Below are 17,876 nucleotides of genomic sequence, written 5' to 3' on the forward strand. Positions count from 1 at the left end.
TTGTGAGAAACTGTTCAAGAGATCATCATGAACTAGAGAGCCCAGATTGAAAACTTGGAAACGTGACGTGAGCAAATATTTTTTCGCCGAGAAGGTGGCTGGGGTTTGGAAAAACTTCCTGAGAGGCGGTGGAGGCAGGTTTGATCGAGTATTCTGAAAACAACGCGCAAGGTGATGGGGATAAAGCAGGGGAGTGGGACGAGGTAGAATGCTCTTTCAGAGAGCCAGTGCAGACCTGATGGGCCGAACGGCCTCCTTCTGCGCTGTAAAGATTCTGTTGCACCGCTGCAGTGTGTGAAGCTGATTGGTTAATCCGATGGGGGCGGGTGAAATTGATTGGTTCCCTCAGCGATGTGGGTGAAGCTGATTGCTTAATCCCGGGGGGTGGGGGGGGGGGGGTGCCGGGGGAGAGAGTGAGAGAGAGGGGGGAGCGTCTTAAACTGATTGGTGGGGTGTTTTGTTGACCCCTTTAATCACATTTTGGTTTAATGTTTGTAAGTTTCCTTTAAACTTTGTCCTTGGTTTTACAGCTGACCTGAATTAGGGGCTGTGCTTGATTTATCCCTCGTTATTGTTAATTGAGTTTAATTGTTTTGACTCGAAAAAGAGTTAAACTGATTGGTCAACCCGCCTCTGGAGCGCGGCACGAGGTCGCGGTGGGTTGCGTCAGAGCCAGTGACGTCGGTCAGTGGGCGGGGCCTGCTTCGCCCTCGTCTCCTTAAAGGCGGGCGAGCGAGCGGGAGGGAGAGAGAGAGGCGTCAGGCACCGGGAGCGAGGCAGGGGATCGAGCGGCTGCGCACATCGCCTCAGCCAATACCGAGAATTAAAACAAAAGCACGTAACAGCGCGAGGTCCACTCTTACAGATTTACCTGCTCCAGGAAGGTGTTTTGTATTTTAAATTAACGGTTTTATTGAATCGTCGAGGCGGTCCCTCAGCATGTTCAGCTGGTTGGGGAGGGATGACCGGAGGAGGAAGGACCCCGAGGTCTTCCAGACGGTGACCGACGGCCTGAAGAAGCTGTACAAAACCAAGCTGCTCCCGCTCGAGGAGTATTACCGCTTCCACGAGTTCCACTCGCCCTCCCTGGAGGATGCGGATTTCGACAACAAGCCCATGCTGCTGCTGGTCGGCCAGTACTCCACCGGCAAGACCACCTTCATCAGGTCAGGAGGGTCAACGCGGGGCAGGGGCCGGGGCCGGGGCAGGGTGTGGGGGGAGAAACCTCACTCACACTGCCCCCAGGGGCGGGGAGGGGGCATTGCGCAGGGATATCACTGTGTGCCCCCCCAGGGGAGGGGAGGGGGCACTGTGCAGGGATATCACTGTGTGTGTGCCCCCAGGGGAGGGGAGGGGGCATTGCGCAGGGATATCACTGTGTGTGTGCCCTGAGGGGAGGGGGCATTGCGCAGGGATATCACTGTGTGTGTGCCCTGAGGGGAGGGGGCACTGTGCAGGGATATCACTGTGTGTGTGTTGCCCCCAGGGGAGGGGAGGGGGCACTGTGCAGGGATATCACTGTGTGTGTGTGTTGCCCCCAGGGGAGGGGAGGGGGCACTGTGCAGGGATATCACTGTGTGTGTGTGTGTTGCCCCCAGGGGAGGGGAGGGGGCACTGTGCAGGGATATCACTGTGTGTGCCCCCAGGGGAGGGGGCACTGTGCAGGGATATCACTGTGTGTGTGTGTTGCCCCCAGGGGAGGGGAGGGGGCACTGTGCAGGGATATCACTGTGTGTGTGTGTGTGTTGCCCCCAGGGGAGGGGAGGGGGCGCTGTGCAGGGATATCACTGTGTGTGTGTGTTGCCCCCAGGGGAGGGGAGGGGGCGCTGTGCAGGGATATCACTGTGTGTGTGTGTTGCCCCCAGGGGAGGGGAGGGGGCGCTGTGCAGGGATATCACTGTGTGTGTGTGTTGCCCCCAGGGGAGGGGAGGGGGCGCTGTGCAGGGATATCACTGTGTGTGTGTTGCCCCCAGGGGAGGGGAGGGGGCACTGCGTAGGGATATCACTGTGTGTGTTGCCCCCAGGGGCACTGTGCTGGGATATCACTGTGTGTGTGCCCCCAGGGGAGGGGAGGGGGCACTGCGCAGGGATATCACTGTGTGTGTGTTGCCCCCAGGGGAGGGGAGGGGGCACTGCGCAGGGATATCACTGTGTGTGTGTTGCCCCCAGGGGAGGGGAGGGGGCACTGCGCAGGGATATCACTGTGTGTGTGTTGCCCCCAGGGGAGGGGAGGGGGCACTGCGCAGGGATATCACTGTGTGTGTGTTGCCCCCAGGGGAGGGGAGGGGGCACTGCGCAGGGATATCACTGTGTGTGTGTTGCCCCCAGGGGAGGGGAGGAGGCACTGTGCAGGGATATCACTGTGTTGCCCCCAGGGGCACTGTGCTGGGATATCACTGTGTGTGTGCCCCCAGGGGAGGGGAGGGGGCATTGCGCAGGGATATCACTGTGTGTGTGTGCGCCCCCAGGGGAGGGGGCATTGCGCAGGGATATCACTGTGTGTGTGCCCCCAGGGGAGGGGGCATTGCGCAGGGATATCACTGTGCCCCCAGGGGAGGGGGCATTGCGCAGGGATATCACTGTGTGCCCCCAGGGGAGGGGGCATTGTGCAGGGATATCAGTGTGTGTGTGCTCCCAGGGGAGGGGAGGGGGCACTGCGCAGGGATATCACTGTGTGTGTGCCCCCCCCCCCCCCACCAGGGGCATTGTGCAGGGATATCACTGTGTGTGTGTGTGCCTCCAGGGCAGGGCCGGGGGCACTGCGCAGGGACATCACTGTGTGTGTCCCCCCAGGGGAGGGGAGGAGGCACTGTGCAGGGATATCACTGTCTGTGTGCCTCCAGGGCCGGGCCGGGGGCACTGTGCAGGGATATCACTGTCTGTGTGCCTCCAGGGCCGGGCCGGGGGCACTGCGCAGGGATATCACTGTCTGTGTGTGCCCCCAGGGCAGGGCCGGGGGCACTGTGCAGGGATATCACTGTGTCTGTGTGCCTCCAAGGCCGGGCCAGGGGCACTGTGCAGGGATATCACTGTGTCTGTGTGCCTCCAGGGCAGGGCCGGGGGCACTGTGCAGGGATATCACTGTGTCTGTGTGCCTCCAAGGCCGGGCCGGGGGCACTGTGCAGGGATATCACTGTGTCTGTGTGCATCCAGGGCCGGGCCGGGGGCACTGTGCAGGGATATCACTCTGTCTGTGTGTGCCTCCAGGGCCGGGCCGGAGGCACTGTGCAGGGATATCACTGTGTCTGTGTGCCTCCAGGGCCGGGCCGGGGGCACTGCGCAGGGATATCACTGTGTCTGTGTGCCTCCAGGGCCGGGCCGGGGGCACTGCGCAGGGATATCACTGTCTGTGTGCCTCCAGGGCCGGGCCGGGGGCACTGTGCAGGGATATCACTGTCTGTGTGCCTCCAGGGCCGGGCCGGGGGCACTGTGCAGAGAAATCTGTGTGCCCAGGGAGTGGGCATTGTGCAGGGAAATTGCTCTGTTCCTTTGTGCTCTGTACCCTGTAGTCAAGGTGGCATTGAGGGAGCAAAAGCTGCATTTTGTTACCAGACTGCCACCTGCACTCATTGTGCACTGAGAATTCCCCACAGCTTGGCTTGGTTGCTCCATCACCCTGCACCTTGGATCTGGGATGGTTGTGGCTTTGGTTTATCTCCCTTCTCTGTGCGATACTTTGACCTCCTGAGCCTGCTCCTCCATCCCTTTCGATCTGGGCTCATCTGCATCTCAGCTATGTTTACCTGCCTTTGCTCCGTATCAGAGAGTATAGTGTAGAAACAAGTTATTTTGCCCAACTACAGTAATCCACAGGATACTTCTTCCATCCCTATTAAATTATGAGCAGATCCTTATTCCTTCTTTGGTTGCGTAGCTTTCCTTAAATGTGTGTCTGCGATTTGCTTCGGCTATTTGTAATGAGTTCCAAATTCTTTCCACTCACTGGGTTAACAGATTTTCTTAATCCTGTAGTCAGCAAGTCTGGCAGTACTGTGGAGGGAGTTACGTTTCAGGTCTGTGCCCTTCCATCACAATTACCTGAGACAATAACTGGATTCTCTCTCTGATGTTGCCAGAGCTGCTGAGCATTTCCAGGCCATTTGTTTTTATTTCAGATGTCCAGCATCTGCAGTTTTTGCTGGGTTTTTTTCTCTCTAGAATTGCTTAACAGCAATTCATGACCACTTGAGATTACTGGGCTCTAGTTATGGTCTTGCATGCAATCGCAAACACCTTCCATGTCAACCTTATTGAATCCTCTCATAATATTAAAAACCTCTTCCTCTTTTAATATGGAAAAGAGCCCCAGCTTGTTCAGTCTTGTCTGATACTCAGTTCAGGTACCATCCTTCTAAATTTCTTTTGTACCTTTGCCAGTGCTCCTGTAATCTTCCTATGGTGAACACAGCTCTGCTGTGTACTCCAAGTGTGTTCTCACCATAACATCTCCTTCCATTCCAGAAATGAATTCCGGTGCTTTATTTGCTTTCTCTATTAGCCTTATTTAAACCATGTGACTTTTAGTTATTTATGTATCAGCACCCTTACATCCTTTTGCTCCTCCATCCTATTTAGACTCTTACTTTCCAGGGAGTATGTGCCCCCTTATTCCTATTAAAATGCACACTTCTATTGTTTAATATTAAAAAAAAATAGGAAAGTGCTGGAAAATCTCTGTAGGTCTTGAAACATCTGTGGAAACAGTTAACGTTTTGAGTCCAATATGACTTCAGAACTGAATTGATCCATTTCTCTTCAGAGTTCAAAGAGGAGTCATATTGGACACAACATTTACTCTGTTTCTCTCTCCTCAGATGCTGCCAGACCTGCTGAGTTTTTCCAGCACTTTGTTTTTATTTCAAATCTCCAGCATCCACAGTATTTTGCTTTTATCCTGTTGTTTGATACCCTTACTAACACATTTATTGATCTGTCTTGAAAGCTCCAATTATTCTCTCATCTACAACCTTTTTTGAAAGAGATTGCTTTTGTGGAGGGCCCTTTGTGACCTTTAGAACGTCTCAAGGTACTTACAGTCAACGTAGTACTTGAAGTGTGGTCACTGTTGTAATGTAGGAAATGGGGCATACAATTTGCGCACAAACTCCCACAGATAGCAATGTGATAATGACCAGATAACTGTTCTTGTAATGTTCATTGAGGGATAACTATTGGCTAGGAGATGGTGGATAAATCTTTAAAATAGTGCCATGGAATTTTTTACGCCTCTGAGAGAGGGTCGACAGGGCTTCTGTTTAACATCTCACCTGAAAGATGACACCTCCGACAGTGCAATGCTGTCAGATGTTTACAGCATAGAAGGAGGCCATTTGTTCGGTCCATCGTGTCCACACTAGTCAACAAAAATCTGACTACACTGATCCTATTTTCCAGCACTTGGCCCATAGCCCTGGAGGCTATGGCAACGCAAGTGAATATCTAAAGACTACTAAAATGTTACGAGAGTTTCTGACTCAATCACCCTTTCAGGCAGCGAGTTCCAGACTCCCACCACCCTCTGGGTGAAAAAATTTCTCTTCAACTCCCCTGTTAGCCTTCTACCTCTTACCTTAAATCTATGACCCCTGTTTATTGACCTCTACTAATGGAAAAAGTGCCTTCCTATCCATGCTCACTCAGTATTGCACTGGAGTGGCGGTTTTGATTTTGTGCTCAGGTCTGTCGAGTGGAACTTGATTCCATAGCCTTGTGACTCAGACAAGAGTGCTACCAACTGACAGACAGCTGACATTGGAGAGATTTTGTTTGTACTACCCTTGCTTGACTCCCCTTTCATTTTCGCCTTACTCATTGGTGATAATCCTTGGTCCCATATCCCCACCTCCTAAACTCCTTAACCATCCCTAATCTTAGAATGCATTGCTGGAGGTGTGCTGTCAGATCATGTTAGTTTGCCTATCCCATTGGCTAATCCTCATCCAATGGATGCCGGAGGTCCCATGTCACAGTTTGAACAGTAGGGAAGTAAGTCCCCCAGTTACTAAAGAAGAGGCTTTGCTCCTTGTGCGATCATGTATAAAAAGAGCTGCCTTTGCAAATCATTGGACTTGAAAGTGAGTGGACGTCAAATGCTTTCAGATTTCTGAAGAAAAGGAGCTGTGTAGATGCAACTTTATCCTCAAACGTGACATCCCGAAGTGCTTTCAGAATTATTTCAGTTATCTACGTCATATACATTTAATACTTGTAAAGTATTTTAGAATTCTTGTACTTAGAAAAGGCAGAAAGTTGGGAAAATGATATATGAAATGATTGGATGAATTGAGTCAGACCTACTATGCATAACAGATGCCTTCAAAATAAGGAAGTGCGGAGTGTAGGGTTGTTCTAGATGGATGGACTAAATGGCTTTTCTATTTGTTAGTTATTTATCTTGTGACTTTGAGCTATGAATAGTTACTTATATTTAAATTAGATTTTGTCCATCTTAGGAACTGAATTAATCTCTGTCTAAATGTACAAAGTGACAAAGTGATTCTGTTATTCTAAAGGCAATACAGAAAATTAGCAGTAAATTTTAATTTGCATAATAGCCTGGAAAGTTACCTTCAAGGAAGATGTTGCCAGTTGCTGCTTGCTAGTTCAGTAGCTGCAAAGTACTGTAGACACTGGAAATATGATGCTAGGTGCTAATAAGAAAATGAAGTGTTGGAGGTCTGCCATTGCCTTGGAAACTATATCTCACCTTGTCACTGAGACCTGGCCTTCTCCCATGTGGCTTCAGAAAACCACTGGCCTAACTTTAAGGATGAGTTGTTCATGCAGCCAGAGGTTTGCTGATGGGATGTGCCATCTTACCTGGTTAAACTCCACCAAAACCTTTGCCCACACCTGAGGATCATAGGGACGGGAGTAGACCATTCATTCCCTTGAACCTGTACCATCAATTTATTAGATTATGGCTGATCTGTATCTTAACCCCATTTACCCACCTTGGTTCCATATTCCTTAAATAGCCTTGAAGAGCAAATCTGTCTGTCTTGGTTTTGAAATTTTCAACTGACTTAGCCACAATAGTTTTGGAGGAAGATGAGTTCCAGCTTTTTACTTCCTTTTACATGAGGAATTCCTGAATGGCCTAGCTCTTCCTCTGAAAACCTTGCTGTTGCTGGCATGGAGGGAGAAACCAGATAACACAAGGCTTCTGCGTTGAGGAAGTTCCTGGACACACTCATCAGGGACTGAGTGGCTGAACACTTGGGCAGTATAACCAATCAGGATAGATTTTTGAAGGTAGCTATCTAACTAGTCAAATTTTTAGGATGTCTCTAAAGTGATGGCCTCTGGAATTTCTATGTCTAATTTCTGTAAATAAACCTTTAGTGGCATTCCAAAAGTTTCTACATAAGTTTATTAGCAGAAGAAAGTACATGGAATTGGAGGTAACCTGGTAACATAGGTTGGGTAGTTGGTTTCAAGTTGGAGACAACATTGGGGATAATGGGAATGCTCTCTGACTTGTGTGTTAAAATGAGTGGTGAATGAGTACTGGGGTCTTAGCTTTTCATCAAATATATTAATGACTTGAATGACAGAATAGAATATAACTATACATCCAATTTTGCAGCTAATATTGCTTTGGGTGGCACAAAAAGTTGTGTAGATGAGAACAGGAACTTGCATAAGGACTTAAAGTAGACAAAAGTGTGGCAGATGGTGTTCAACATGGGGAACTAAAGTGATCTGCTTTGGAACCAAGAGACAAATTGGAGTTTTTGTTTTTTCATCCATGGGGTGTGGGTGTCACTAGCTAGGCCAGCATTTACTGTTCAGCCCTATATGGTGAGATCCTAGGTGCTGCAAAGGAGAAAAGGGATTTGGGCATCCATGTAAATGCATTACTGAAAGTGCATAAGTAGAAATTTAAATTTAAAAAGGTGTTGGCCTTTTGCAGTTTGGAATACAAAAGGGAGGAAGAGATGATTTCTCTGTCGAGAGATTTGATTATTCCTGATCAGGAGTATGGTATTCCATTTTGGGCATTGCACCTCCAAGATGTATTGCTCTTGAAAGGGGAAATAGCACACATTCACCAGAATGATGCCCAGGCTCAGTCTGAGTATATATTGGATAGATTTTTGATGTAAAGGGATATGGGGATGGTACAGGAAGGTGAAATTAGCCAAGGCTGCATCAAATCAAGGTGCATAAAAAGATCATGTTTCATATGGTTGGGTAAGATAGAACAAAGGGCATAATACAGCTGGTTCAGTTATGAAGTAAAATCAGGAAACCTCTTTTCACACAAGATAATGGAAATGCAAAATCTTTCTCCCCATTACCTTCAGCCTCCCAAAAAGCTGTGGGTGACATTGACATTTGCAAGACTTGAGATTGAAAGCTTTACTAAGGAACATGTGAATGTGGGTGAAAGGAGTTGAGGTGCTGATCATCCATGGTGTAATTAAGTGGAAAATGGGCTTTGAGGAGAATGGCGTATTCCTGTTTCTATAACCTTTTTAAAATAAGCTGCCCATTTAACAATGCTTAAGGAATTCCTGGGGCATCTTCCCCTCAAAGGGGGACATCGGTGTGTTCTTTGTGAACCATTGCTATTAATGCAAAGACTGTTTTGATAGGGCTATATGTGTAATGCACACGCACACAACACTTGAGATTGCTCTGAAAATTGGCCTACAATATTGTAATCCATCTTGCTATTGATCTTGCAAAGTGACCTCCATGTGTATGTGTTTTGTGACAGCATCAGAAGGCTGAATTATGGTGACACCTGAACAGTTGCTTGCTTGTATGCTTATTGATATTAATTGCACCCTTTAACCTTAATTGCTGCAAATATTGATAATTTTCTCTGGCTCTGTCTCAGGTACCTTCTGGAACAAGATTTTCCAGGAATGAGGATTGGACCTGAGCCAACTACTGACTGCTTCATTGCTGTAATGAATGGGGATGTGGAGGGTATGATTCCAGGAAATGCTCTGGTGGTGGATCCAAAAAGGCCATTCAGGAAACTTAATGCTTTTGGCAATGCATTTTTGAACAGGTTAGTACCTTTAGCACTTTATAAATTGGTAATGTTGGGGAATTTGAGGCGTGCAGCAAGCAAGATTGGAGTTTTTAATTAAGAAATCAAACTACTGTAGTTGAGTGCTGGGTTAAGCAGCTTGAATCTCAGGACTGTATCAGGTTTACTGCACATTCTTGTTAGAGATTGGGGATGTAGAAACAGGATATTGGCAGTTCTAAGGTTAAAAGTAAAGAATATCAATTAATAATATGCACCCAGTACCTGATGTGGAGATGGGAATTATAATCTACAAACTCTGTTGAATTAAAAAACATTCAATGACACCACACTTGGCACTGCTATCTCCGACTCCAATAACCTACCCTTTCTGTAGATAACTATTGTAAATAGACACTTGCAATATGGCACCCTGAACTTGAATGACACTATGCCTGGAATGCTATCTCAATCGGGCTCTGGCCCTCCAGGTTGCTCTGGTTACAAAGATTTCTAATCAATTCCATTTAGCTTGTGTAAATTCAGTGCTTTTTAGATTGCTTGGTGGCTTCACCAGTTCAATCCTTTTAAAGGCTTTAGAATTGGGAGGAGGGGTGGGGTGAAATGCTGGCATGATGGTAATATCTCTGGACTAGTAATCCGGAGGCTCAAGCTAATGCTCTGGAGACACTGGTTCAAATCCCATCACTGCAGCTCGTGGGACTTGAATTCCATTAATAAATCTAGAATCGAAAGTCAGTCTCGGTAATGGTAATATTATAAAAATTAATATGGTTCACAACTGTCCTTTAGGGAAGGAAATCTGTCATCCTTACCTGACCTGGCATATATGACTCCAGGCCTACAGCAATATGGTTGACGCTTAACTGTGCCCTGAATTGGTCTAGCAAAACACTCAGCTTGAGGGCAATTAGGAGTGGGCAACAAACGCTTACCTTGCCAGTGCCACCCACGTCCCATGAATGAATTTAGGAAATGAATGAATGTTTAATCTTTAGTGGATTTTTCCAGATTTAACAATTTGAGGATTTTATTTTTTGGCTAAAGGTGTGAATTGGGTTGAGAATTCTGACTTGAAAAGCCTAACTTTTGTACAGCTGGGATTTCTTTTAAATCCAACTGACAAACTTCCAGAATGCTTTTGATCACAGTATGGAGTTAGTTTTCCAATGTGTTTTTCCCTGAAATTTTCTGTCTTTCATCCAATTTTATCTTTCCATAATATGAATTGTTTTATGTTCTGAGATTTTATTGTCTTACAAACAAGTGAATTAATAGATTAAGAGTAGGGGCAGGCCACTCAGCCCCTCAAGCCCGCTGCACCATTCAATAAGATCATAGCTGATCTGTTTTTAACCTCAGTTCCACATTTCTGCCTACCCCTGATAACCTTTCACCCCTTTGTTAATCAAGAATCTATCTAGTACTGCCTTAAAAAAAATTTAAAGACTCTGCTTCCGCCGCCTTTTGAGGAAGAGAATTCCGAAGACTCACAACCCTCAGAAAAAATTTCCTCTCGTCTGTCTTAAATGTGTGACCCCTTGTTTTTAAACAGTGACCCCAAGTTCTAGATTCTCCCACAAGAGGAAACATCCTCTCCACATCCACCCCATCAAGACCTTATGTTTCAATCAAGTCACCTGTTACTCTAAATTCCAGTGGATACAAACCTAAACTGTCCAGCCTTTCCTAGTAAAACAAGATTATTGAATGGCAGAGCACGCTCGAGGGGCCAAGTGGCCTACTGCTTCTAATTTGTATATTTGTTTGATTCAGTGCTGGGGTGAAGTGACATTGATTCTTGTGCTAGTTAATTAGTGTTTTGGTTTTAGTTGGCCATCGTTTGGCCAGGAATTCGCTCTCGCTCTCGCTCTCGCTCTCGCTCTCGCTCTCGCTCTCGCTCTCGCTCTCGCTCTCGCTCTCGCTCTCGCTCTCGCTCTCGCTCTCGCTCTCGCTCTCGCTCTCGCTCTCGCTCTCGCTCTCGCTCTCGCTCTCGCTCTCGCTCTCGCTCTCGCTAGTTAAATAAAACAGGTATTTTCCACACTAACGGTTATGTTACTGGGGAGGCAATGACGTTTTGAAAGTAGACTCAATTACTTTCAAATGGAATCGATTAACGTCTCTTGTTGGGAAATTGTTGGAATCCATTATTAAGGAAGTAGTAACAGGGCATTTGAAAAGCCAAAATGCAATCCATTAGAGTCAGCATGGTTTTATGAAGAGTAAATCGTGTTTGACTAATTTGCTACAGTTCTTTTGAAGATGTGATGAGTGAAGTTTCCTACTTTCTGCCTCCCCTGCCCCCCCCCCGCCTTTTTAATAAGGGTGTTATATTAGCATTTTTCCAATCCACTGGAACTTTTCCAGAATCCAGGGAATTTTGGAATATTATAGCCAATGTATCCACTATCTCTGCTGCCACTCCCTTTAAGAACCTGGGATGTAGGCCATCAGGTCCTGGGGACTTGTCACCCTTTGATCCCAATAGTTTGCTCAGTACTTTTTCTTAAGAGAATTTCTTAAATTCTTGAGAAGGAATTTTCTTTTTGTAGTCATTGATTAATACAGCACAGGAGGTTGGGTCGTCATGCTTGTGCCAGCTATTTGAAAGAGCTATACAAATATTCCCTTTTCAAGTATTTAATTGATTCCATTTAGAAGTAATTGAGTCTACTTTCACTGCCCTTTCAGACAATGTGTACTAGATCACCGCTCACTTCCTCAATATTCTTTTCTTGGTGTTACTTTTGCTGCTTTTGGCAACTTCCATAAATTTGTGTATTCTAGTTAGCAACCTCTGACTGGAAACTTCTATTATTTATTTACTCTATCAAAACCCAATCCTCTAAATCGCCCCTGACTTAGCCTTTTCTGTCATTGGAAAACCAACTGCAGCTTCTCTAGCTCATTTTGTCCATGAGCTTGATTTTTTTTTGTTTGTTCATCTAATCAAACACATTTCATCTATGAGGTTATTTATTTTTGCTGCAGAATGTCTCAGCAGTGAAGTTAACAGCAGTGTTTCCTAAGCCACCATGATTTGTATTGAAGGGCTGTAAAGCAAACACTCGAGGAAGTCAGTCTGAAGAATAACTCTTACTTGTTTTGGGAATTATATTGACAAACTTGGCATAAATATGGTACAGTAAAAATTAAAATATTCAAGTCTCCTGAAAATACTTTAAGAAGAAAATGAATCTGATCATTATTATAGGCTAGTAATTTTCAGTAGGAAATATTGGGGCTTTTAAGGAGTTATCCTTGGACTGAAAGAGTTGCATATATTTGCAATGCTGATTACAACTGCAAGAAAATTAATTTGTCTGGTCTGGAAAGATTTATGCCTGATAAGTGTTCAGAATGTCTTGTCAGAGGGTGGTTTTAACTGTGTATTTGATGTGATGTTTGACCTGATTAAGCAGACTGCCAGCTTGAACGTTTTCTGCATCTCCCAGCTGTGGATGTTTTTGTCTTATTATAATTATTTTGTCTTTTTTTTTTAAAAGTTGAAACTTGATTGTGCATCTGCTTCGCCCCCTCCCCCCACCACATACAATTTTTCATTTCAAATCTGTCACTTTGAACCATTTTGAAGCAGCTATTTTTGACTAACTTTTGGAAGGAACAAAATCGTAGGATAACAATGGATGAGGAAGACTATTCAGTCCAAATTATTCATCTAACCAGCGATTCAACAACGTTTCTTTTCCCACCAACTCCTCCCTGTGTCCACTTTCAGTGGTCTACCTGTGGAATCAGTCCATGGTTGTATGCTCCATTTCCCTTCCTGGAAGGTCCTTCCATGCATTGGTCACTTTGTGTGAAGAAGAAATTGCGGTCATCAGTTCCAAGTCTTGTTTTTATTAGATTGAATCTGTGTTCCCTTCGCAATTTCATTTATGGGATTCTGACTTTTTCTTTTTGCATTAAGATTTTTTTGGGTGGAAAAAGTATCTGAGAATTGATCTCAAGAGTTGACCATCCTTTCCAGGCTGCAAATCCCACCTGTTTTCAGACTATTCTGATGGCTCAGCCCTTTAACATTGCTGAAACTTACGGGCCTCTGCACTTGTTCTGGAGCTTGAATGTCACTCATGCCTCAGCCCCTAGAACTGGATCATGTGGGATGTAGCCTAATCAGAAGTTTGGTCATAACCTCCTCTGACTTCGATTCTGTGTTCTTCAGTGATTGGACATTCTTGGCTTTTTTTTAAATTAATAGATAGCAGTAAAATTAACTTGCTCATCATGGAGCCCACGGGAGATCTGTAGATCTCTTGGCTTTGTCCTTGCTTTTTCAGCACTATTCATGGGATTCATGTGTCATTACTTATTCATCTGTGCACTTGTCTGCATTATGATACATCATTGTTCTTTCCTATCCACTTATGCATTTTATCTAATACATCCTGTAGTTTCTGGGCTGCTCCCTTATGATTCCCTTGCCCCTTCTAATTTTGTGCCACTTGCAAATTTTGACCCTCTGCATTAAGTTTCTGAATCAGTCGTTGATCTAAATTAGAAACAGTAGTGCTGCCAACGCCAAGCCCTTCTGCCCTGTGCAACCCCTGTGACTTAACCACTAATAATGAATTGTTACATTCCATGATTGGGTCCATTTCCTTTCCAGTCTCTCTAGCTTTGAGATGTGAAACTTTTCCTGTTTACGTTTTGGTATATCACCTTATAGGGCTTTCTACAATTCACCTGTGTTCGGGATGTATGTTTTTAAAGTTAACTATTGTCTGAACCTGGTTCTTGGATGCATTGCCATTAGATGCGCCATTACTTTCTGGATTGATATTTGAATATCACTATTGAATATTTATTTAAAAAAAATAAAAATTTGTTGTGATCTTGAAATTTGCCATTCTTGTTATGTCCTGGAGAGTTTAAGACAGAAACCTTTGGCAACATTTGTGTCTCCATCAGTACTCAAGTTCTGTTCTACCAGGTGACCAATTTGATATTTGCACTGTTTTCAAACAATCTTGAGTTGATTTTTATTTGCCCACAGCTTGCCCCAATTATTTCTCCTTCCCTGAAGAAAGCCACTTAAACTGCTGTGGGTTTTATGGACTATCTTGGTTCTCTGCAACTTGTGGGGGGAAAAAAAATAGTCATTTATGCATGTTCTATTATGACAACTACATGCGCACAATTTGGCAAGGGTCCTTTGACAGTGAGCATAGCTCTCTTGCCCTCCAAGTCTGTGTGGCTAAATGCTACACGATGCTGTGTAATATTCCCAAGTTGGAAGTTGAGGAATGGATGGGAGCAGCAGTAAGGGTTGACAAACGTTTAGTGGTATGAGTATTCGTTGGGTGGTGATTTATGCAGATGTACTAAAAAAATTCATTTAGAGCCTACTTTTTAGGCCCCACTGTTTGCTGATTGTCCAAAAGCCTGTTGCTAGTTCAACAGCTAAATGGTTTGCATTGGCCATAATGTTTACGTTTTAGGTCCAATTCAGAACTCCTGTTTACTGATATATCTGTTCTGTTTCTTCTACTTTAAAATCTTTTAAGTAAATGAATTAAGGTGGATTGAAAGATCTTCCTCATCCACTTCCAAACATGTTTGAGGCTCTATCTAGGAAATTTAAGTACTGCGTTTTGTGCACATCTGTCTCCCCTCACATCAGTGTTGTTTATACATGCTCTGTTTCACACTGTCCCAGACACTTGATTAGCTCATACTTATACATTAAAAACAGCAAGAGTCTGCAATATTCCAAAAGAGCTGCACCCATAAGTGACGTGAGATCGTGTTATGTTCTGACAATTCCATTGTACTGAGCTTGTATTTGAGGGTGTAGACAAGTTTAATTCCAAGTTCTTGAAGTTGCCTTTGTACTAACAACAACAAGCATTTCTATCGTGCTTTTGACATAGTGAAATGTCCCACAGTGGTTCCTAGGGACGTAATTGAACAATAAAAGTGAAATCCAGCTGAAGGACACAAGTGTCCTTCTAAAGAGAGGTTTTTAGGTTCCTCTTAAAGGAGAGGGGCGAGCATAAGGAAGAGAAACCAAGAGCTTAGGACCCAAGCTTGGGGACCATCTTCAAGTAGAACCTAAAGGATGTTAAAAGAATGAACTTTTCTTCCAGGTTCTTTTGTGTCAGCATAGGTAACTTGTGTCCATTCACAGCACATAATTATACTGTTACTGTATCCATTCTTATATTTGAGGGGGGGAAAAGGAGTGGAGGATTTGTAATATCTGATTTAGGAACTTGAAAGAAAACAGGAATGCTGGAAGCGCTCTCTCCATGTTACCTTGCAATGGACCGTGACACAGGCCAGCTTCACCAGACCTTTGGCAACAGGCTGAGCAACAGGAAGGCTGACGCAATGGTGTGGGAATACCACTGTCTTGCCATTTTGCTAGAAGTGGGAAAGCTGGCACATCTGCCTCCTGCCTACAGCCACTTAAACTCCACAGGCATTTTGACTGTGATGGAGTGGGGGCCACCACCACATGGGGAGACTATCCAGCAAAACCCAACAAGCTCCAAATGAGCACTTCATGGCCAATGGAGGGGCGTCCCAGTGGCTTTGTTGACCCCCCCCCCCCCCCCCCCCCCCCACCCTCTACCACCAATGGCAATGCCACCACCGCCTTTTTGCTTCTCAACACCCCCACAGCCTCTAATTGCAGTATGCCTGCCTAACCCTAGCGTCCCTCAACCCCATTTACCTCTCTTTGAAGACTGCAGCCATTGAAGCACCCTCTGCTGCAGTAGCAGCCTTAGCACTGCTCTCTGCTTACTATTCTTTGAATGCTGTTGAGTTCTTTTGCATCCGCTGCTGAGAGGTGCCTCTGTTTAACATTCTGTTCAAAAGACAACATCTCCAACAGTTGTGATCCACTTTCTGAAGTTGGGTTTGATACTGCATCCTGAATTGGAGTGAGAACTACCAGTGTCTAGGATGGCATCTATTGTATCCTAGTTTTGAGATATTGGCGTTATGAGGATGCAGAAGAGATCTTTGCTGAATGTTGGGAGGATTGACAGAAGATTGAGGAGACTAGCAGAACAAGGGCATAGAACAAAAATCTAGCAGACAAAATTAAGGGGATTGGATTAAGCAAATTAACTACAAAACTCTGTCCACTGGTTGTGGAGTTAACTAGAGAGACAAACTTAACGTAGCACATATTAGCATCAGTAGAATGCATAATCTCTAGATCTTGGTGTGCAGGGGTTAATTTCAAAGTTTGTGGATGATGCAAAACTTGGAAGCATTGTAAACTTCGAGGAGGACCATATAGAACTTCAAAAGGCAATAGACAAGTTGGTGGAGTAGGCATATGAAGTTCAATACAGAGAAGTGAGGTGATGTCATTTTGGTAGGAAGAACATGGAGAGATGATGTAAAATAAGGGGTACAATTCTTGAGGGGGTGCAGGAGCAGAGACACCTGGGTGTATAGGTGGCAGATCATTTAAGGTGACAGAACAGATGGAGAGCAGTTAATAAAGCATACAGTATCCTGGGCTTTATTAATAGGGGCATCGAATACAAGAGCAGGGAGGTTATGCTGAGTTTATATAAGACACTAGTTAGACCTCAGCTGGAGTATTGTGTACAGTTCGGGTGCCACACTATAAGAAGGATGTGAACACATTGGAGAGAGTGCAGAAGAGGTTTACAATAATGGTTCCAAAGATGAGAAACTTCAGTTATGACTATAGATTAGAGAGGTTGGGACTCTTCTCCTTGAAGAGGAGGAGGCTAAGAGAGGATTTGATAGGATTGATTTGATAAGGAAAGATTTACTGGCATTGGAGGCAGTCCAGAGAAGGTTCACTAGGTTGATCCTCTGGAGAGATATTCTTGAGGAGAGGTTGAGTGGGTTGAGCCTGTACTCATTGGAGTTCAGAAGAATGAAAGGTGACCTTATTGAAATATATAAAATTCTTAGGGGGCTTGACAGGGTAGATGCTGAGAGCTTGTTTCTCCTTGTGGGAGAGTCTAGGACCAGAAGGCATAATCTCAGAGTAAGTAATTTCTTCTGAGGGTAGTCAATCTGTGGAATTCTTTACCGTAGAGGCTGGATTATTAAGTAAATTCAAGGCTGAGATAGACACTGATTTTTAATCAGTAAGGGAATCAAAGATTATGGGGAAAAGGCAGGAAAGTAGAGTTGAGAATTATCAGATCAGCCATGATCTCATTGAATGATGGAGCAGTTTTGATGGGCTGAATGGCCTAATTCTCCTCCATCTTATGGTCTTATAGGTGTTCAAAATCCTGAGGGGGCTGGATAGAGTAGATGGGGACAAGCTGTTCCCGTTTGTCAAGGGTTTGAAAACGAGAGGGCATAGATTTAAATTGATTCGCAAAAGAAGCGCATGTGGTGTGCAAAAAAAAAAAAACTTTTTCACATAGTGAGTGGTTCGAGTTTGGAATGCACTGCCTGGAGGTGTGGTGGAGGCAGGTTCAGTCAAGGCATTCAAGAGGGCATTGGATGATTATTTGTTTCTGTTCAATGTGCAAGGGCATGGGGAAAAGGCAGGAGAATGGCACTAGCTCATGATGCTCATTTGGAGGTGCTACTGTGGCCATCAACGTGACTCCAGGATGGTGTGTTGCCTCCCTGGTATCAGGGTCTGGGATGTCACTGAACAGCTGCAGGGGCATCCTGAGGTGGGTGGGGTGGGAGGTGATAAGGCAGAGGTCATGGTACATGTTGGTACCAATTACATAGGTAGAAAGAGAGATGAGGTCTTGCATTAAGAATTCAAGGAGTTAGGCAGTAGATGAAAAAGCAAGACCTCTCGGGTTGTAATCTTTGGATCACTCCAGTGCCACGTGCTAATGACCTCAGAAATAGGAGAATAGTGCAGATAAATACATGGCTT

The 17,876-nt window shown here is 45.0% G+C and overlaps 1 protein-coding gene across 1 annotated transcript in view; it reads left to right on the forward strand.

Annotated features, from left to right (window-relative positions):
• The first annotated feature begins 743 nt into the window (after window positions 1-743).
• Window positions 744-17,876, forward strand: part of LOC144681035 (EH domain-containing protein 3) — a 98,927-nt gene continuing 81,794 nt past the window's right edge. The window contains exons 1-2 of the mRNA XM_078542720.1: window positions 744-1,166; window positions 8,849-9,025. Of these exons, the coding sequence (XP_078398846.1) occupies window positions 940-1,166; window positions 8,849-9,025 (404 nt within the window). The 5' untranslated portion in view covers window positions 744-939. The remainder of the gene's footprint in view (window positions 1,167-8,848; window positions 9,026-17,876) is intronic.

Source organism: Cetorhinus maximus, chromosome 5, assembly GCF_964194155.1.
Source record: "Cetorhinus maximus chromosome 5, sCetMax3.hap1.1, whole genome shotgun sequence".
Taxonomy (NCBI): Eukaryota; Metazoa; Chordata; class Chondrichthyes; order Lamniformes; family Cetorhinidae; genus Cetorhinus; species Cetorhinus maximus.